This window comes from Acanthisitta chloris, unplaced genomic scaffold, assembly GCF_000695815.1.
Source record: "Acanthisitta chloris isolate BGI_N310 unplaced genomic scaffold, ASM69581v1 scaffold6612, whole genome shotgun sequence".
NCBI lineage: Eukaryota > Metazoa > Chordata > Aves > Passeriformes > Acanthisittidae > Acanthisitta > Acanthisitta chloris.
This window is the reverse complement of record NW_008660167.1, coordinates 40,933-57,366: the sequence shown is the minus strand read 5'-3', so window position 1 is coordinate 57,366 and position 16,434 is coordinate 40,933. Positions and strand designations below refer to the sequence as shown.

The 16,434-nt window shown below is 35.6% G+C and overlaps 1 protein-coding gene across 1 annotated transcript in view; it reads left to right on the top strand.

Moving 5' to 3' along the window:
- Window positions 1–16,434, top strand: part of SNTG1 (syntrophin, gamma 1) — a gene marked incomplete at its 3' end in the record, with an annotated part of 134,983 nt that overhangs the window by 79,737 nt on the left and 38,812 nt on the right. The window contains exon 11 of the mRNA XM_009069728.1: window positions 8,264–8,302. Coding sequence (XP_009067976.1) covers window positions 8,264–8,302 — 39 coding nt within the window. The remainder of the gene's footprint in view (window positions 1–8,263; window positions 8,303–16,434) is intronic.

The window sequence follows — 16,434 nt, the reverse complement described above, 5'->3', positions numbered from 1 at the left end:
GCAGGAATTCATCTAGACTGATATGCTGTGTTATAAGTATTAAATTTATTTTGAAAAACTGCTGGCTACATTTCTATGGGGCATTAGGCTCTGTCAAGGGGGTTCATTGCCTCATAATAAATGTTTCATATGTGTATATAATTGCATAACATTCCTCGTTTTTTATGCCATTTTACTACTCCTTTTGTAATATTAAATGCCAGAGTGTGAGCTGCAGATGTTATGATCTGTACCAAACGGAGGAGTCCTGTAAGAATGCAAACCTGGCAAACTGTGAACTCTTCACAGAAGACTGCTGGTAGACTGAAAGCATAGGAACAAACTTGGTTTAACTGCAGTCTTCAACAAACTGCCTCATTCTGTTTCAGCCCAGTCAGAGTGAAAAGATAGGGTTGGAAAGAGGGACCTAAGAGGTAAGGAGCCATGTAACTGAGCAAAGAGGCAGTTCAAATGCTTTGAATAGGACTTTTGGGGGGAAGAAATATAGGGAGAGAAATGAGCTTCAATAAATGCATCATATACAGAGCAAACTGATGATGAAAGTATAAGTTCTGTTATGAGGTATTTTTCTTCCAACACCCACTAATGGTTCACGGGGAAACTTTAGATGGGAACCAAAACTATAGACGTCTCAATCTAAATCTAACACTGAATTTGTAGGACTTACGGTTTGCAGTTCCCTTCCCATAGAAGGCTGAGGAGGGAGGAAGATGCCTCAGCTGGAGCATGCCTACTAGTGAAATCTCTTAAGAAGTAGGTAGAGAAATTATATGAGAAAGCTCAGACGGAGTGAAATCTGGAATCATGGCATGTGGAGAAGATGATTGGCAACAAGCCAGGAAGATCCACAATAGCACCTAATGTGAATGAGGAAACCTGGCTAACAAGACATTTCTACTCACAGGTCTTCTTCGTAGGGAAATGATCCCTTCTCAGGCAGTGATTCATTACAATGCTGCCTGCAGTAGCTGAAGGCTCAAGACTAATGACAGAGTGGATTAAAAATAAAATGAAAGCATGGCAGGCTGGAAAAGCTGTGAGATTAATTATCATCCTTCCCACGAGGAAAAAGATGTATTGGTCATGAGTGACTCACTCCTGTGTGTGATAAAAACTTACGTCTAGTGTCTGGACCTAACATTGTGGGAAGTCTTCTCCCAGAAACTTAAATCTGAGGGATATTGCCAAAGCCATCTAGTCAAATGACAATTAGCTGGGACTGCTCATTCATGTGAGCATGACTAATTTCAGTGTCACTCTAAGCAGATAAAGTGTGACTACGAGACTCTTGGAGGGAGGGTGAGGGGGTCAGAGCTGTTGTAATGTGCTAGTCAGTTGTCCTGGTGATTCAGGAAAAATGTGTTCTACAGTGCTCATATGCAGAAGTAGTGTCACCAAAGAGGGCTCTGGCTTCTTCGACAATACTCTGAACTTGCAAGTAAATACAAGGTGAAATGGAATTTTCTTAGCCTGAAGCAAAGAATAATGTTTCAGCTTTAGAAAAGCTACACAAAGTGAGGTAGTTTCTTCTTTGTTTCTGTGCTGGATTACATGAGAAGTAGTGGCATTAAACTGCAACTGGAAGGAGTCTTGTTTGATACAAGGAGAACATCCAGTGCTAAGTAGAGCTGTACTTGCTAACAGATTGAGTCATATGGCATTAAGAGTAGGAGTCTTGTTTGATACAAGGAGAACATCTAATGCTAAGTAGAGCTGTACTTGCTAATAGATTGAGTCATAAGGCATTAAGAGTATCATCATGGCAGGACTGTACAAATGGGTTGGGCAAACAGCTGTGGTCTGTTGAATTGCTTTTCAGCCATATGTTTCTGTTCTTTTGTATTATCATAGAATGGACAAATTCATAGCAGTGCTGCTGATTGCATTCAGAAATACTTGGATAAGACAAACTATGACTACCATTAGACTAAAGTTTTTCCCCTGTTTCTTTGGAATTCTGTGAAAACTTCTGAAAGCAAATGCTATAGACTAGGTATTATATTGTCTAAATTTTATGTTGTAATGAAATTGTAAATTAAAAGTAAATTGGAACTGGATGCTACATTATTGAATTTCCTTGAGAAATCAGGAACTATGAAATCAGATGTTTTAAACCAGGACGTGTATAGATAAATTTTTAACAATTTTATAGACTGGTTTCTACTGGAAGAATGACATGTAGTTCCTTACTCTGCAGTAATAAATGGTAAACAAAGGGCCTACGGGTGCAGACCTGCTAATCAAACATCTAATAAATAATTTAAAAATGTTAGCTAGGGAAATCTGGAAGTTTTCTTTCAGATGAAAATCCTTGCTATCTTGCAAGGAAAACTGGATAGTTGCTAGGAACAGCAGGAAAGAATCTGTGGATTTTTTTTTTAACAAGAAGTAAAATAGATTTGAATACCTCAGAAGTATTCAGATATTGAAAGGTTTGATGGTATGCAGGTCATTTGTCCTTTGACAGTGCTTTTAAATACCATAAATTGTTAATGACCTTGAATATATAAGTATTTTCTTTCTGTACATCAGTTTGAGACCTCTGTTAGAAATTATTTGTATTTGTCTGCTTCTTTTTGGGGGGAGCATTCCTGAGTTTTACTAGCCATCCTTTGTTGTCTCCAAAACTCTGCTTCACCTGTATGTATTGGAACTCACCAAAACATGGAAAGTCTCTGTATACTTTGCACAATTGGCTAATACAAGGGCAGTCAGAAGACTGTAAAGAGAAGCTTGTAGAATTTTAGGACTGCTGTCCTGGTGAGACCTCAAGACGATCTTAGGCCTCTCTTCCTCTACTTACATACAGGATTCAAAGGAAAAATGTGAGGTTTCAGATGGATTAAGTTGATCCATGAGAATGTTAAGGGCTAATACTGAACCAGAATGAAGACCGTTCTAGTCCTGTGTGTGGTGATAGCAAAAGAATAGTTATATTTTCCTTTGTCTTTCCAGCCATCTGCTACTTTGGGACTTCTTCAGTCAGCTGGTTAGAGGCTTCCTGAATTACGTCTATTGTGTCTTAATTATCTGTAAACTTTAAAAGTGTTCGATCTCTTTTTTTAATTTTTTGACTCCTAAGAGAGATTTTATAACATTGATTATGTAAGATGAAATATATCATCTTGATCCTCACTTTTGTTCTCATCTAGAAAGCATAATGAGAATGATTCAGTCTGCAGGTATCTATAGGAACAGACTGTAAAGCAGAGGTCATGTTTATGTATTATTCAGTGTTGAATCAATCCTCTCCTATATATAAATGTTCAAATATTCGGGGGGAGGGGTTCCCCCATTCTTCCTTCAAGGAACTTGATGCTGAGTTCATTCAGGCTGAGTGTATCCAGTCTTGAGGAAAATCCAAGTTAGACATGAAAATGCTAGAAATAATGGCAGTAATCCAAGTCTTTCTATCCTTTGAACCATTTGGCTGGTAAAATGTCATCAACACACAACAGAGAATGGCATCATCCCTGGTAGGTCAGGAAGCAGACATGAATGTTGTATTAAATATTTCTTGTCATCTCATATTTTCCAGAACACATTGGTTGATTCCTCTGTATTTTGTAGCTTACATGGATTTTTTTAGCCTGAACTCTAAACTCTACTACAGCTTGCAAAACCAGCTTCAAGAATTCCTATATTCAGTCTGTAGGCAGTTATATTAGAATGCATTCACCAATGTGTGATGTATTTTGTGTGAACTGTTGCATGCTTCTTTCAAATTTTCTCTGATTCCCTGCTTATAGGCAGTTATATTAGAATGCATTCACCAATGTGTGACGTATTTTGCATGAACTGTTGCATGCTTCTTTCAGATTTTCTCTGATTCCCTGCTTCTTTCAACTCCTGGATAGCAAAATTTCACAACATCCCAGTGGCATAAACTTTATTGCTGCTTTAATGCATGAGACGAAGAACTAGCTAATGGATTTACATTTTTGTCAAGCTATTACTATTAGAATGCATTCACCAATGTGTGACGTATTTTGCATGAACTGTTGCATGCTTCTTTCAGATTTTCTCTGATTCCCTGCTTCTTTCAACTCCTGGATAGCAAAATTTCACAACATCCCAGTGGCATAAACTTTATTGCTGCTTTAATGCATGAGACGAAGAACTAGCTAATGGATTTACATTTTTGTCAAGCTATTACATTTTAATTAGCTATTAATGAATGTAAATCAGCAGTTGTGTAATGCAAAGAATTGATGAAGAAGGCTACAGAGCCTTAATTGTTCAGAGAAATCCAGATGTATGTCTGGCATAGATTAAAATAATAAAGAGTTCTTTTTTAATTGGCAAATTTCTGAGACCTGCAAAGCTACATGATATTCACTGAGTGCAAGGAAATGATTGATCAAGTCATATGTGAAAGAGTAGGAGAGTCTTATTTACTGGCTAAGTCAGCTAAATACTGAGCAGGAGCTGGTGCCCCTATTCCATATGCTGACCTTCAGCCTTGCCTGTTCCTGTACATACTCCAAGGGAATGGTCTCTTGTCAGGCACTTTGTCCTAACAACTAACGCTTCCTATATTTCTTGCAGAGGACCAGCTGTGATATCTGAGACTCACACTGTCATTAATCATCTTTCCCATTATCACATTAGAACTGTGAGTCTCATTTACAATACAGTTTATTGGGAAGTAGGATTGGAAGTTTATTGGAAGTAGTTCATTGGAAGTAGGGTGGTACATGTAGACTTTTAAAATATCTGATTGCTTCTATTTAATTCTTTAAGAATTGGAAAAACCTGGAATCAGTGCCTCTGTCTCTTGATCTTACTACTCTTAAGAGTCCTTAGTGCTCATTGAAAGGCATATTTACTCATCACCTCATGAGGATCCTGTGATTACATTGGAATAGCAAATTTCATTAATATAAATAGGTAAAAAGGGTCAAACAAATCCCTAATAAATAGCAGTTTTCAAATTACATTTTAAAATCCTCATATGGAAACCGAAAATAGTTATAGCAATGCTACTTGCTCAAAGAAGATCTGAAAAATATCTCTCAGAGGAGTGAACAATTCAGTTCAGTTTTAACTGAATACAAAAGTTTAAAAGCCAGCTGTGATGAGCTTAATCAGCTGCATTCCATCAGAGGGCAACAATAACAGTGTACAATTTATGGAAAAAGGTAATAGTATGGAACAGTATTCTTCTGCATTGCTGTTTCTGTGGCAGAAAGACTATTAAATAATAAAATTGAAAAAAAGCAAACATTTGCAATTTTTGTGTGCACCTGAAGCCAAATCTTGCTCATTTGCTTACCTGCTGAGGTGTGATGCATTCCATGTTCTTGTTTGTTTCTTCCGCAGAGCAAGCACAGCCATCATTGTGAAAAATGTCCATCTCTGATTGCAACATCTAGCGCACAAAGTTGACTGAATTTGGCCATGGTTCATGCTTCTGTTTCACTTCATATCATCTTCCTGTCCAGTATTCTTCATGTCTATGATGTCCTAACATATTTGGCCAAATTAATTTTTGGTACATATCTAGTAATATGTGTTTGTACTGCTAACAATCTGTTATGCTTCCAAGCATTCTTCCGTAATAGCTTTCACTGAAATCTATTCTTGCATTATTGGTCTCTTGTCAACATGACTTGCCTCTTTGCTAGTCAGATGCTAGATACTGCAGACCCCTTATTTTTGACACCTTCTTCCACAGTTGGGTAGTTACCAGATCCCAGATTACTTTCTCTATGGTGTTAGATTTTTTTTTTCCTAATTTGCATTCATGGAAGTTAAACCAGTATAGAATATGATCCTTCAGCACCCGTTTTTTGAGCATGAAGTAGAAACAGGTAGTTCCTGCTAGCTTCAATTCTGCTTCCAGAATTCTTCCTCTATCTTTGCCTTCAGAACAGAATTTATTTTCTAGCATCTTCTTTTGTTTCCTTTTTTGCCATTTCTTATTTTTTATTGCTCTGGAGAAACACATCTTTCTAAAGAAAAGAAACCGCCTGCCTTGTTTATTTAGCGTAGTGTCTGCTGATGTGTTCTATTTAAAAATATTATGTGCTTATATGTTTGCAGTGCATTGTACTGGTGTGCTCTGATGAAAACAAATGGTATTCATTTGCTTCAGTTACATAGTGTTGTGTGCTGTGATTGTGCTTAATAAATCATAGTATTACAATGAGTTCAGTAACATTACGGAAGACAAAAGAAGTGTTTCTCTTTTAGATAATGTGTCAAGTAACAGAAGATTTTTTTCTCTTTTCATTTATGAAAAATGTTTACATTTATGTTTTAATTCTTAAGGATTGTAGACCTGGATCATCTGTAGATTAAATTTTACTAAATGTATGTTGTAACATGCTGGGAAGAACAATGTTGGCTAATGTTTTTCTTTCTGTGTTCTCAAGACAATCATAATCTTAAAGATCAGTAGCTTTTGATGCCTCATTTAGAACACTTTTTTTCCCTGTAGTGTCCAATATTTATGCACGTGAATGATAAACATTTGGGTGTTCTAAAATTAATCACACATAACAATATTTAGTTCAAGGTAGACCTGAACACCTATCATGCAGTTTGTAAATGGTAACAGAATTAAAAATAATGCATTTTAAGAAATCGTCATCATACTACCTAAAAGATAGACATGGTTATTTTAATTAATCAAAGTAACAACAGTTAAAACAATTATGCAGTGTAGGTGGTTACATCATACTTTAGAAAATGAGCTGGATATTTTTGAATGAGAAAATGATGTTCTAATCGTGCATCTACATTTCACAGGGACATTCAAAGTACACAAGACACCTGATGTACTTTGTTAAAAAAAATTAGTCTATGTATGAAGTAAACAAAAATACTCCTGAAGTACTTAATACGTAACTAACTTGCCACTTAATAGATATTTTTAGGTTGCTTTAGGAATAAATCACAAAAGTCTTGAAATAGCTTTTTTCTGTCAAAAAGCAGTGGATTTTGTCCACCTTTACTTTTAAAAAAATCATGTAAGATTGTTGGTATCTTATAAAGCATCGATTAATTTTATATTATTTCTTCATCCACAATATGTGCTAGCTCCTCTAATGCTTACCCTTAAGTAACATCGAAGAGAGGAGGAAGCTGAAGCTGATGCACAGCTTGCTCAGTATTTGCATGAAGAATGAGAACAGGTTACCACTGCAGCAAACACAGTCTGGTTTGAAGTCTGCAAAACACAGTGAACTCACATCTCTGCCTATAGCTGTTTAGTGATGATACTGTAAACACTGGAAGAAATTCAGTGGTGATTCTTCTTTTCTTCTAAAAGAATGTTGTACCCTTGGTTGAAGCAGTTACACTGTCATTTCAGGGGGTTTCAGATTATTCAGCTACATTCTATATAGATTCCAAGTTAACAATATCTTTAATTTAAAGATGTGTTTTAGTCATTTACCTGTCTATACACAAAACCCAAAATTTAACATAGAAGAGCAAACAATAAACTCTAGGTGTTAAGTATTTGTTAGGAATGTACATTGCAGATATACTAGGTTTTCTAAAAAGCTTTCAGATCTATGCTTACATTTTAGAAGAACATTTTTGTTCCCATAATGGTAGGAATGGGTATGTCCCACACTTAATTCCCTTTGTAGTGAATGCTTTTGTGTCAGAAATCTAGCAATATTTATTTAGATGGAGTTCATGAACTGCAGGGCTAAATACAGACTCAGGGTGAATCAAGTGTCTCAGTCTGGTTTTATCTTTAATTTTTATCTAGGGGTATTGTTGAATGCTTTAAGAAAAAACTTGGATTAGTATCGCAACTCATTTTGCCTACTTGATTTTGCACCTAGGATGAAAGAGTAGAGTAAGGGGTGTTTCCAATGCTGTTTTAGTCCAAATTTTCATCATTCTTTAAGGAAAGGAGTTTACTTAAAATTTAATTACTTTGGTGGTTGGCAATAAATTGCTCTGAATTGCTTTTGTAGTTAAATACTCCAGTTTATTTTACAGCTTCAAATCAGAAAAAAAGCCCCATAGTATTCTAGAATTCAGAATTTATTTTGCATGTAGTTCCCTCTCCTGTATTCTGAACAGCAGAATAAACCACACAGTGACCACAGGAATGTCCCATTATTCAGATGAGTTTGTCAAAGATTTCAGTCCCTTTACTGCAGCAGATTTTATTCTCTTTCTACATGCATAATTTGGAAGGGAGTGTCTGATATATTTCTCTAAAATCCAGTGTTTTGTTTTTGTTTGTTTTTTCTTCTAGTGACTGAGTATTAATCTATTTCTTTATTCATTTTTTTAGATTAAAAAAATCAACAGGAATTTTCCCGTAAACCAGCAGGTAAGGAAAAGTTGGAGTTGTTTGATTTATAACCTTAATTCTCATTTGAACTGTATTCAATTGTGTGGTAGTTGTACTTTATTCTAACTGAAGAATTCTCAGTAGATTTTTTTTAGAGAGTACCTTGATGGTTTTATATTCTAAAGTCAAAGGGAACTGGAGTGTTTGGTCGAAGTAAGAACACATCTAATTTTATCAAATTAAGCTGTTTGATGCAGATAGATAGATAGATAGGTAGATAGATAGATAGATAGATAGATAGATAGATAGATAGATTAGATAGATTAGATAGAAATTTTCTTCAGATTGCATCTTGCCTACTTTACTATAAAAGGGGGAATGGGATTGTTATGCTTTTCAGAATTAGCTACTGTCCATCAATGTTCCAAAATTCTAAAAATGTATGAGGTTTTTGGTGGTTTTTTTGCCTGTTGACATATGAAAGCATAAAAAGTTAATGTCTGCACAAGGTTATGTAGCAAGCCAGCAGCAGAATTTGAAACAAACAGAATCTGTCTGTCCTCAAGCATTGGCAGTCGCACATTACTGGAAAAATCTGGAATGGCTTTAAAAAAGAGGATAAGATTTCTTGAATAGGGATGTTTTCTTGTAAAATGAATCATAAGCACAATTGCTGCAATTCCCTACAGCTGTGTGTCAGGTGATTGGAACCATGGGATGAAGGGATAGATCTTTGTTTATTGATAAATATGTTTTTCACACAATTTTTTAAAGAAGCAAAGCTACAGGCAGCTCAAAGTTCAAGGCTGAAGTTTTGAGGTTCTAGTTGCTAGGGACCATAGTAGGAGTGGACAACAGCCACACGTCCTCAAAAGGATCAGCATATCTTTTAGAAAACTATGTAAACAAAGTATGACTAAAAATATTCAGGATAAAACTCAGTTCACTGTAAAGTTAAGTGAGTATGCATGCATTGTGTATTGCAACTATTATATAATGGCAATTTCATTTTAAGAAATGTGATAAGGAAAAGCTTTCTCTGAATCAGAGAAATCTGATTCATCAGAAGAAGCAAATTAATTCCTTGTAGAAGGACAGAAGCATATATAGGAAGGCCTGAGCTGTAAACTTGCCTTCAAGATGACAGATTTGAGGAAGAAAATTGCTTTCACCTCTCTTACACCACATCTTCAGTCAGACAACATATTTCTCAGTTCCCTGTCTCTGGTTCAACTTTATTAATATGGAATTGTGCTGAATCTTTCACAAGGGAGGGAGATACTGCTATATTGTTTTCTGTTTTCTTCATGAGACAGTCCACAAATTGTAATAAAGTAATGACAATAACAATTATAACAGCTATATGGGTCAATGTAAATGTGCTGCAATAATTGAAAATAACACTTGCATTTGGGCATTTTCAGAAGAGTTTCTATAACATCAGTTGCTGACAGTGGCAAAGAAATTATCCTATCTCAAAACAAGAGAGCAATGCCTTGTAAACCAAAAGCAGTTAATTACCTCCATTTTCACTCTTATGATTTACCCTGAACTTACCCTGCTTTTATTACTGTAAAAAAAAGCAGACAACAAAAATATAAACAACAGTTACAATGTCCCACTAGGCTAACATAGAATTTAGGGATCTCTGCTGTTTTGGAACCCTTTGCATGCGGGATCAGTAAGGTATTTCCCTCTTTATTAAATTACACTGGAAAGCAAAAATCTTGGCTTGAATAGCTTGTTGGTCATGTTGTCTGTTAGGACAGCCTACAATTATAATGCATTCTTCTCTCATCAGTACCAATCATTATATTCCAAAGAAATTAGCATGGAGCATTTCAAGAAACTCATCCAAAAGATCAAACTGAAAACAGAGAGGCTGATTTGATGGGCAATGGCACTGGTAATGTCTCACTGTCCATCAAATACTGGAAGTTTATTGATCTCTGGATGTCTTGAAATTTTAGGGAACATTAAATTCAGACTCCCTTCTGGTTTTAACTTATGTAAAGAAGGTTGCAGCTTTTAATTGTAGAAGGAGTAAAGAAATATCACCTAATTTAAGTTAAATAGTATTTCTGAGTAAAGTCAGAAAAGGACTACACAGATGTAAGGCTGATCTCCATCTTCTAATGTACAGCAAGGATTAACACAGTATGCAGGGAAGGAACAGGACTTTACTTGTTATATCAACACATCATTATTTATCTAAAAATTCAATTATTTTCTTGAATTCTTTTGTCATTTTGACCTCTTTTTAATAAAATAAATTTTTGCCTAGGAGGCTGAACATCTGTTTTTAACTTCTTTCTGCAAGTATTTCATCAACTTAAAAGCTGTCTTCATCCTATTATGCTTTTTTAAAAAGTGAGCATATTTAATGTCACTTAACAAATGCCCATGGTTTTTTTAATGAGCACCAGAAGGGTGATTGAATGTTATTTTCACTTAGAATTTTTATATATAAATATCTGTATTTTAATGAGTTAGGTGAAGAGGGGAAGGCAGTTGTCGTACTGTAGTCAAAGAACCAATCCAGTTAGAATTCCTTTATGAAAATATTCCTGATATGGAGAATAAAATATGGGCACAGCAGAGCCATTAGCATTACTCTGCAGAAACAAATATAATTACATAGGTGTGGGAGATACTTTAATGATGTTATCCAAATGTCTCAATGTTGCAGTAAATTAAAAAGATAAGAGAAAAACAATTAGAAAAGACTTGTTGATATCACATAACATGGTAGCTTTCTTTTAAGGCACGAATTGTGAAAGTTGGTTTGTCTGGAAAATTATTAGAAAGATAAGCTACATTCATTGAAATTAGAAGTTCAAAGGTGATGAGTATTGATAAGAAAGTGGTAATTATGTGGACAGCATGAAGAAATAAGAACTTCTGAGAATGCTGTTAATACGTTTAATAATGTTGGAAAAATGATGCAAAAGGTGCTGGAAGAGGACCACAGAGGCGAAATATTGTGGAAGAAAATTGTGGGAGAAGAGGGAAATAAAGCTCCCCCTCTCTGAGCTAAGTGATGAAAAGAACGAATGAACATAGTAAAAATTAGGTTGTTTTCTCTATATTGGTACAATACGCACAGGTTATCTATAGTACTATCTAAGAGAAAAGAAGCAAGTAGTTGAGAAAAAAAATTAAATAATTTGATACTCAAATATAATGCATATTTTAAAATGCACTAAAAATAGTATGATGTAATAGATGAAATTTCCATCACTTAACCAAAAAAACAATACAGACCTCATAGCAGAGAGGCACAAAGAATGGAACAGTTCAAGGTTTCAGCCAGGGGCTTCTCTATTTGATCAGCCAAGATGGAAGCAGAAGCACAGGCATGTTTTTTTTTTTTTGGAACTCATCACCTCTGTTCAGCTGTTACACTGATTGCTGCAAATGTCAGCTCCTGCGAGAGACATCATTAGGCAGGTGAGTTCTGAAACGTGGCATTGACTCCCTGCCAGCCCTTTCCAAATGGCAGGAAAATGCACCCTACCTCAGCAAACTGTGGTGGTGTAATGAGAACAAGCACTGCCCATTCCTTTTCATTTCCCAATCTTTACAATAGCCACCGTGAATTTGTGAATATGCTGGTCTCAGCTGAAAGTCAACTTGATAGCATCTGGGGAAATCAGCATTTGAGAGTCTTTCTTAGGAAATCATCTGATCCTTCTCAGTGTGAGAAACCAAATGTATTGCCTCTGGCTACTAGAGATTTTACTATACATTATAACTCTCATTTGATATTTGGGATTCATTGGGATTTGGCTTTTACTGGTTGCCATGCAAGGAGGATGAATTGGTTACATCTGGCTTAGATACGCAGTAGAATTCAAGGTTTAGATCTAAATCTTAGTCTGGTCTTTGGTTCACTTCCTCCTGTTCTTACATACGCATGCAACTACTACATTCATAAACTGCAGTTGGGAAAGTCATAACTTTCTGATTCCAGTTTTACTGTATTCTACTCAACAAGCTAACAGTACAAAGCAGATTCAGTACGTGGCAAATTCGGGGATTTGATTTTCTGTTTTATTGGATTATGGCTATGTTCACATACACATTGACAAATGTCATAAATAGACTCTAGTTTCTCTGCTACACAAACAAAAGTCAGGTCTCAAGGTTTCATATAAAACAGAGATTAGAATATCATGGCAGAGCAATGTATTTAAAGCTTATTTTCCACATGCTGTATGTCTCATCTCTTTTTAGATGAATTCACAGGCTACAACCTTCATCAATGCTTAGTTCACAAAAAAGTATGATGGAGAAGAATGCTATAATCTTTTAATTTGAACTCTATTTCTCTTCTAACCACAGGCAGCATGATAATTTTTGAGATTTGTCTTGTCTCCACACATAATGAGAAATTTTCATTACATAATTTTAATTTCTAAGAATAATCTTTCCCTCTAGAATTTTCCTGCTTTTCTGGAAGCCATCCATTTCAAAGTTAACAGTTTATAACGAGAATTATGTGACAATGAGAAAGAGTTTTTCCACCTCCACGTCTGTGTTTAACCCAGTCTTAAAACAACATCATAGCATAATGAACTGATGCCACACTAAGGCCAGAAACTTAAGTATAATTGTGCCTGTCAGATTCCACAGCACTCTGTTGTCATGAATCCCATTGTTTTGCAGACATTTTACATTCTTGATGACATTCATAAATATACATGGTTATGCTCATTTTCTCTTGCTTTTGGTATAATTTAATATAAACAACTACATGCAGCTGTTCCAGACCAGGTATGTAAAATCACCTCGTATTCTGGCTTAATAGGCTGTTGTTCAGCTTGATTAAAGTTATGCAGTTAGAAAAATCTCATCTAAAATCACTTCTAAAAATTCAGTTCAGCAAGTTTATTTGATAAAACCTAAATTATACACACTGTATAAAGGTGAATACACACAAATGTCATGGTGACTGGCTTGCTTGTCAATCAAGCCAGTGTCCTTTGCTGCAGATGTGTTGCGTCTCTATTGCATTTGAAAAGGTGACTTCCATTGTTCAGATGGACTGACAGGGCAACATCTGTTCTAGAGATACACATCTGTATGAAGCACAACTCGTGCCTTTTTTGTTATTAATTGCAGAGTAATGGCCTCCATTGCTATTGTATTAGTATTTTTAAAGTGAAGTGATTAAGCAAAGTGTTCTACTCAAAGGTGAGATTTCCTCAAAGCAAGTCAAGTCTGCTCTAGTATTATATTAAGCTTGTATTAAGGGTTTGTTCTCTCTCCTTAGGTGTTATTGTTTTCTTTCTTCATAATTTTTTTTCCTTCCTGATTTTGCATGACTGTTGAAGTAACTATTTTTCAGTGTGTTGTTACTTTGGTTCCTCAGAGTAGCCACTCTGCAGCTCTTTACTGACAGTTACTGAACTTTCAGGTCCGATGGTACATCTGCTCTATCACCATCTGCTGTCACAGTAAGGATTTGATCAGGTTTATTTTGGAGGAAAACCTCTAGAATGAAGCTTATATTGTTAAATGTTTATAGAAACACACAGGGGAAGCTGAGTTCTTGCTGTTAAATTAAGCAGAAGTGCACAATAGGGTGTAAATTGTGTTGAGTTAATTCCCTGCCTTGTATTGTCAGCCATTTATGGTGCTCAGCATGGATTATTGCTGAATAACATAGACCCTTGAAAGGTTTATGTGGCTTATTGATACTTTATTGAGCTTTCTGTAAAATAAACTGAATATATAGATATATGTATATAAATATAAATATATTTGTGTGGCTTACACGAAATGCTTTTCCCTGGGCAGTTTCTTTAATTGATTTAGATGCTTCTGAGGCAATGTCTGTTATAAAACCTATGCTTCCTGTGGCCAATAAAAGATTTTTCTTCCGTTTGCATTGTAGTCAGAGTAGGTTTTGAACTTCAAGACATAAAGTTGTAGATTGTTAAAGATTTTAGGCTGAGGAAACCATGTTGACTTTTGAGAGGAAGGTCAGACATCTTCCTGAAGCTAGCTGGTTACCTGATGAGCTGGATAACATTCATGTTGTGAGTCACTTGATGCAGTTATTTGATAGCAATGCTTATGTCCTAGGGCTGCATACCCTATAGCTCATGAGACTATGGAAGTAATTTGGATACCTGCTGGAAATTTAGATGATACAAAAGAGTGATTAGAACAAGCTCTTATTTAAATCTCAAACTATAAGTCTCACGCTGTGTTTCAAATAATATCTGCATGTCCAGCAAATTCAATTCTGCCACAAGTACAGATTTTATCCTCATTTACATATTTTCCTCATTTATCTTCTTGTATTTTTTTCCTACTACTAAGTCATTAGTATAACAAGTATTAGCTTTTTTGTCTCTGCAATATAAATGTCTCTCCCTGAAAATTACTTTCAGTAAGGGTAATTTTGCCTCACTCAATGCAGTGACTGCATCTGTGTTAGCTCTGAGTTTGGATTTTAGTCAATACAGGGGTAAATATACTGTGTTCTTCACTAAAGGTTTAAGTAGGGCACAGGAATGATGGGTTTCTAAATGCCTTGCTCTATTGTAGAAGTTTCAAAGTGAGTGAAATAGACATGTCCCACAGCTAGATTCTATGATGATATATTGATAAATAGATAAACAAATGTTACTTAATTTTGAGTTCTGGAAGAAGAGTTGCTAGATATTGTGCATATTTTAGTAACATTTCAAGGATAGATTCCAAAAAGGATTTGTGAATCTGTGGGGAAGTGAGGTGATGCCTAGCCATTACCCATTTGGTTCCTGAAGAATGGTGAACCACTTGGATAAGATCCAAAACAGTCAGGGTGTTGTGTTGCCTCAGGCAGCTCACAGGGACAAGTCTGAAAGCCCTTCTCCATTGGTGGCTTAGGGGTCTGAGTCAAAGCTGTCATGTCAGGTTCAAAGCTCTTAATGCTTCCATGGAGACCCTTTCTAAGGTATTAATGGAAGTTACTGCTCTAAATTAATATATAGATAGATTAATATATAAATAAATAAATGCATATACACTAAAAAAGAATATATTTATGCCCATTTTTGGGTGGCAGTCAACTTAAAAGTATTTAACTGGTAAGGAGACAGCTTGATCTACTGCTTTTGAGATTAAGGTACTTCTACTAGATCTTTCACCTTGTTTGTACACTCCTCTTGGTTGTGAAATCTGGCTCTTTATGATCCCACACATCTTGTGTGTCTTTCTGTGTAGTATCATAAACAGGAGTCATATACCTCAGCTTTTAGCTTGGCGGTGAGGTTAGAAGATGAAAGATACAGGTTTGACACCCTGATCTTGTGTGTGCTGTAATTGCTAGGTTGCTGTAATAAGGGCTTTCCCTTCAGCTGCTGCTTATTGCAACAACATGATCTTAATATCTTAATAAACTTGATCCTGCTAGCATGCATCCAGTTGCTCCAAATCAGAACCCCCCAGCAGATTCAGAGGATTCATTGCTTCCTGATTTATCATAACAATTTGACATGGACAAATACTTGCAGTTCTTCACAGCAGCATAATTCTGTATCTATGATGAGGTCAGAGGGTGGGAAACCACTGAATTTAAAAAGCAATCAAAGGCATTGCTTTTGTCATGTCATTTTACCGCTCTGTTCTGTTTATATGCATGACATGATTAAATCCCACTCGAAGTATCTAAACATAAATGGATCTGATATTTTGCCATTTACCCAAGAAATGAGATATGTAACATAAATAGGACAGTGAAAGGGTTGCCTGCAATTTAAAAGACAGATTTTCTGCAGGAGTTGGATATTTATGATGTCTGAGACTGGAAACATAAGTAACAAATGTTAAACCAAGAAAGGGCTATTTTTTATTCTAATAAAATAAATGCTTTCATCTTTTTCATGTATTTTATTGTTGGACAGGATTTTAAGCTACTATCCAAACAGGCCAACAAAGAGGAAGGACAGGAACCAAATGCTAGCATCCTGGTTCAGAAATAGATGCCTTGTATGATGCATATATCCTGTACTTCTCTAATCTCTGACAAGTTCCTGAAAAGCAGTAACAAAGAGAGAAAATAAGGCAAGAAACGAAGTCAACATGTCCACAAGATAAATAGGTTATCTTTTTTTTTTAAGGGTTATACTCAGAAAGATTAAGTATGGGAGAAGCTTTCTTTTTCTCTAAACTCATGT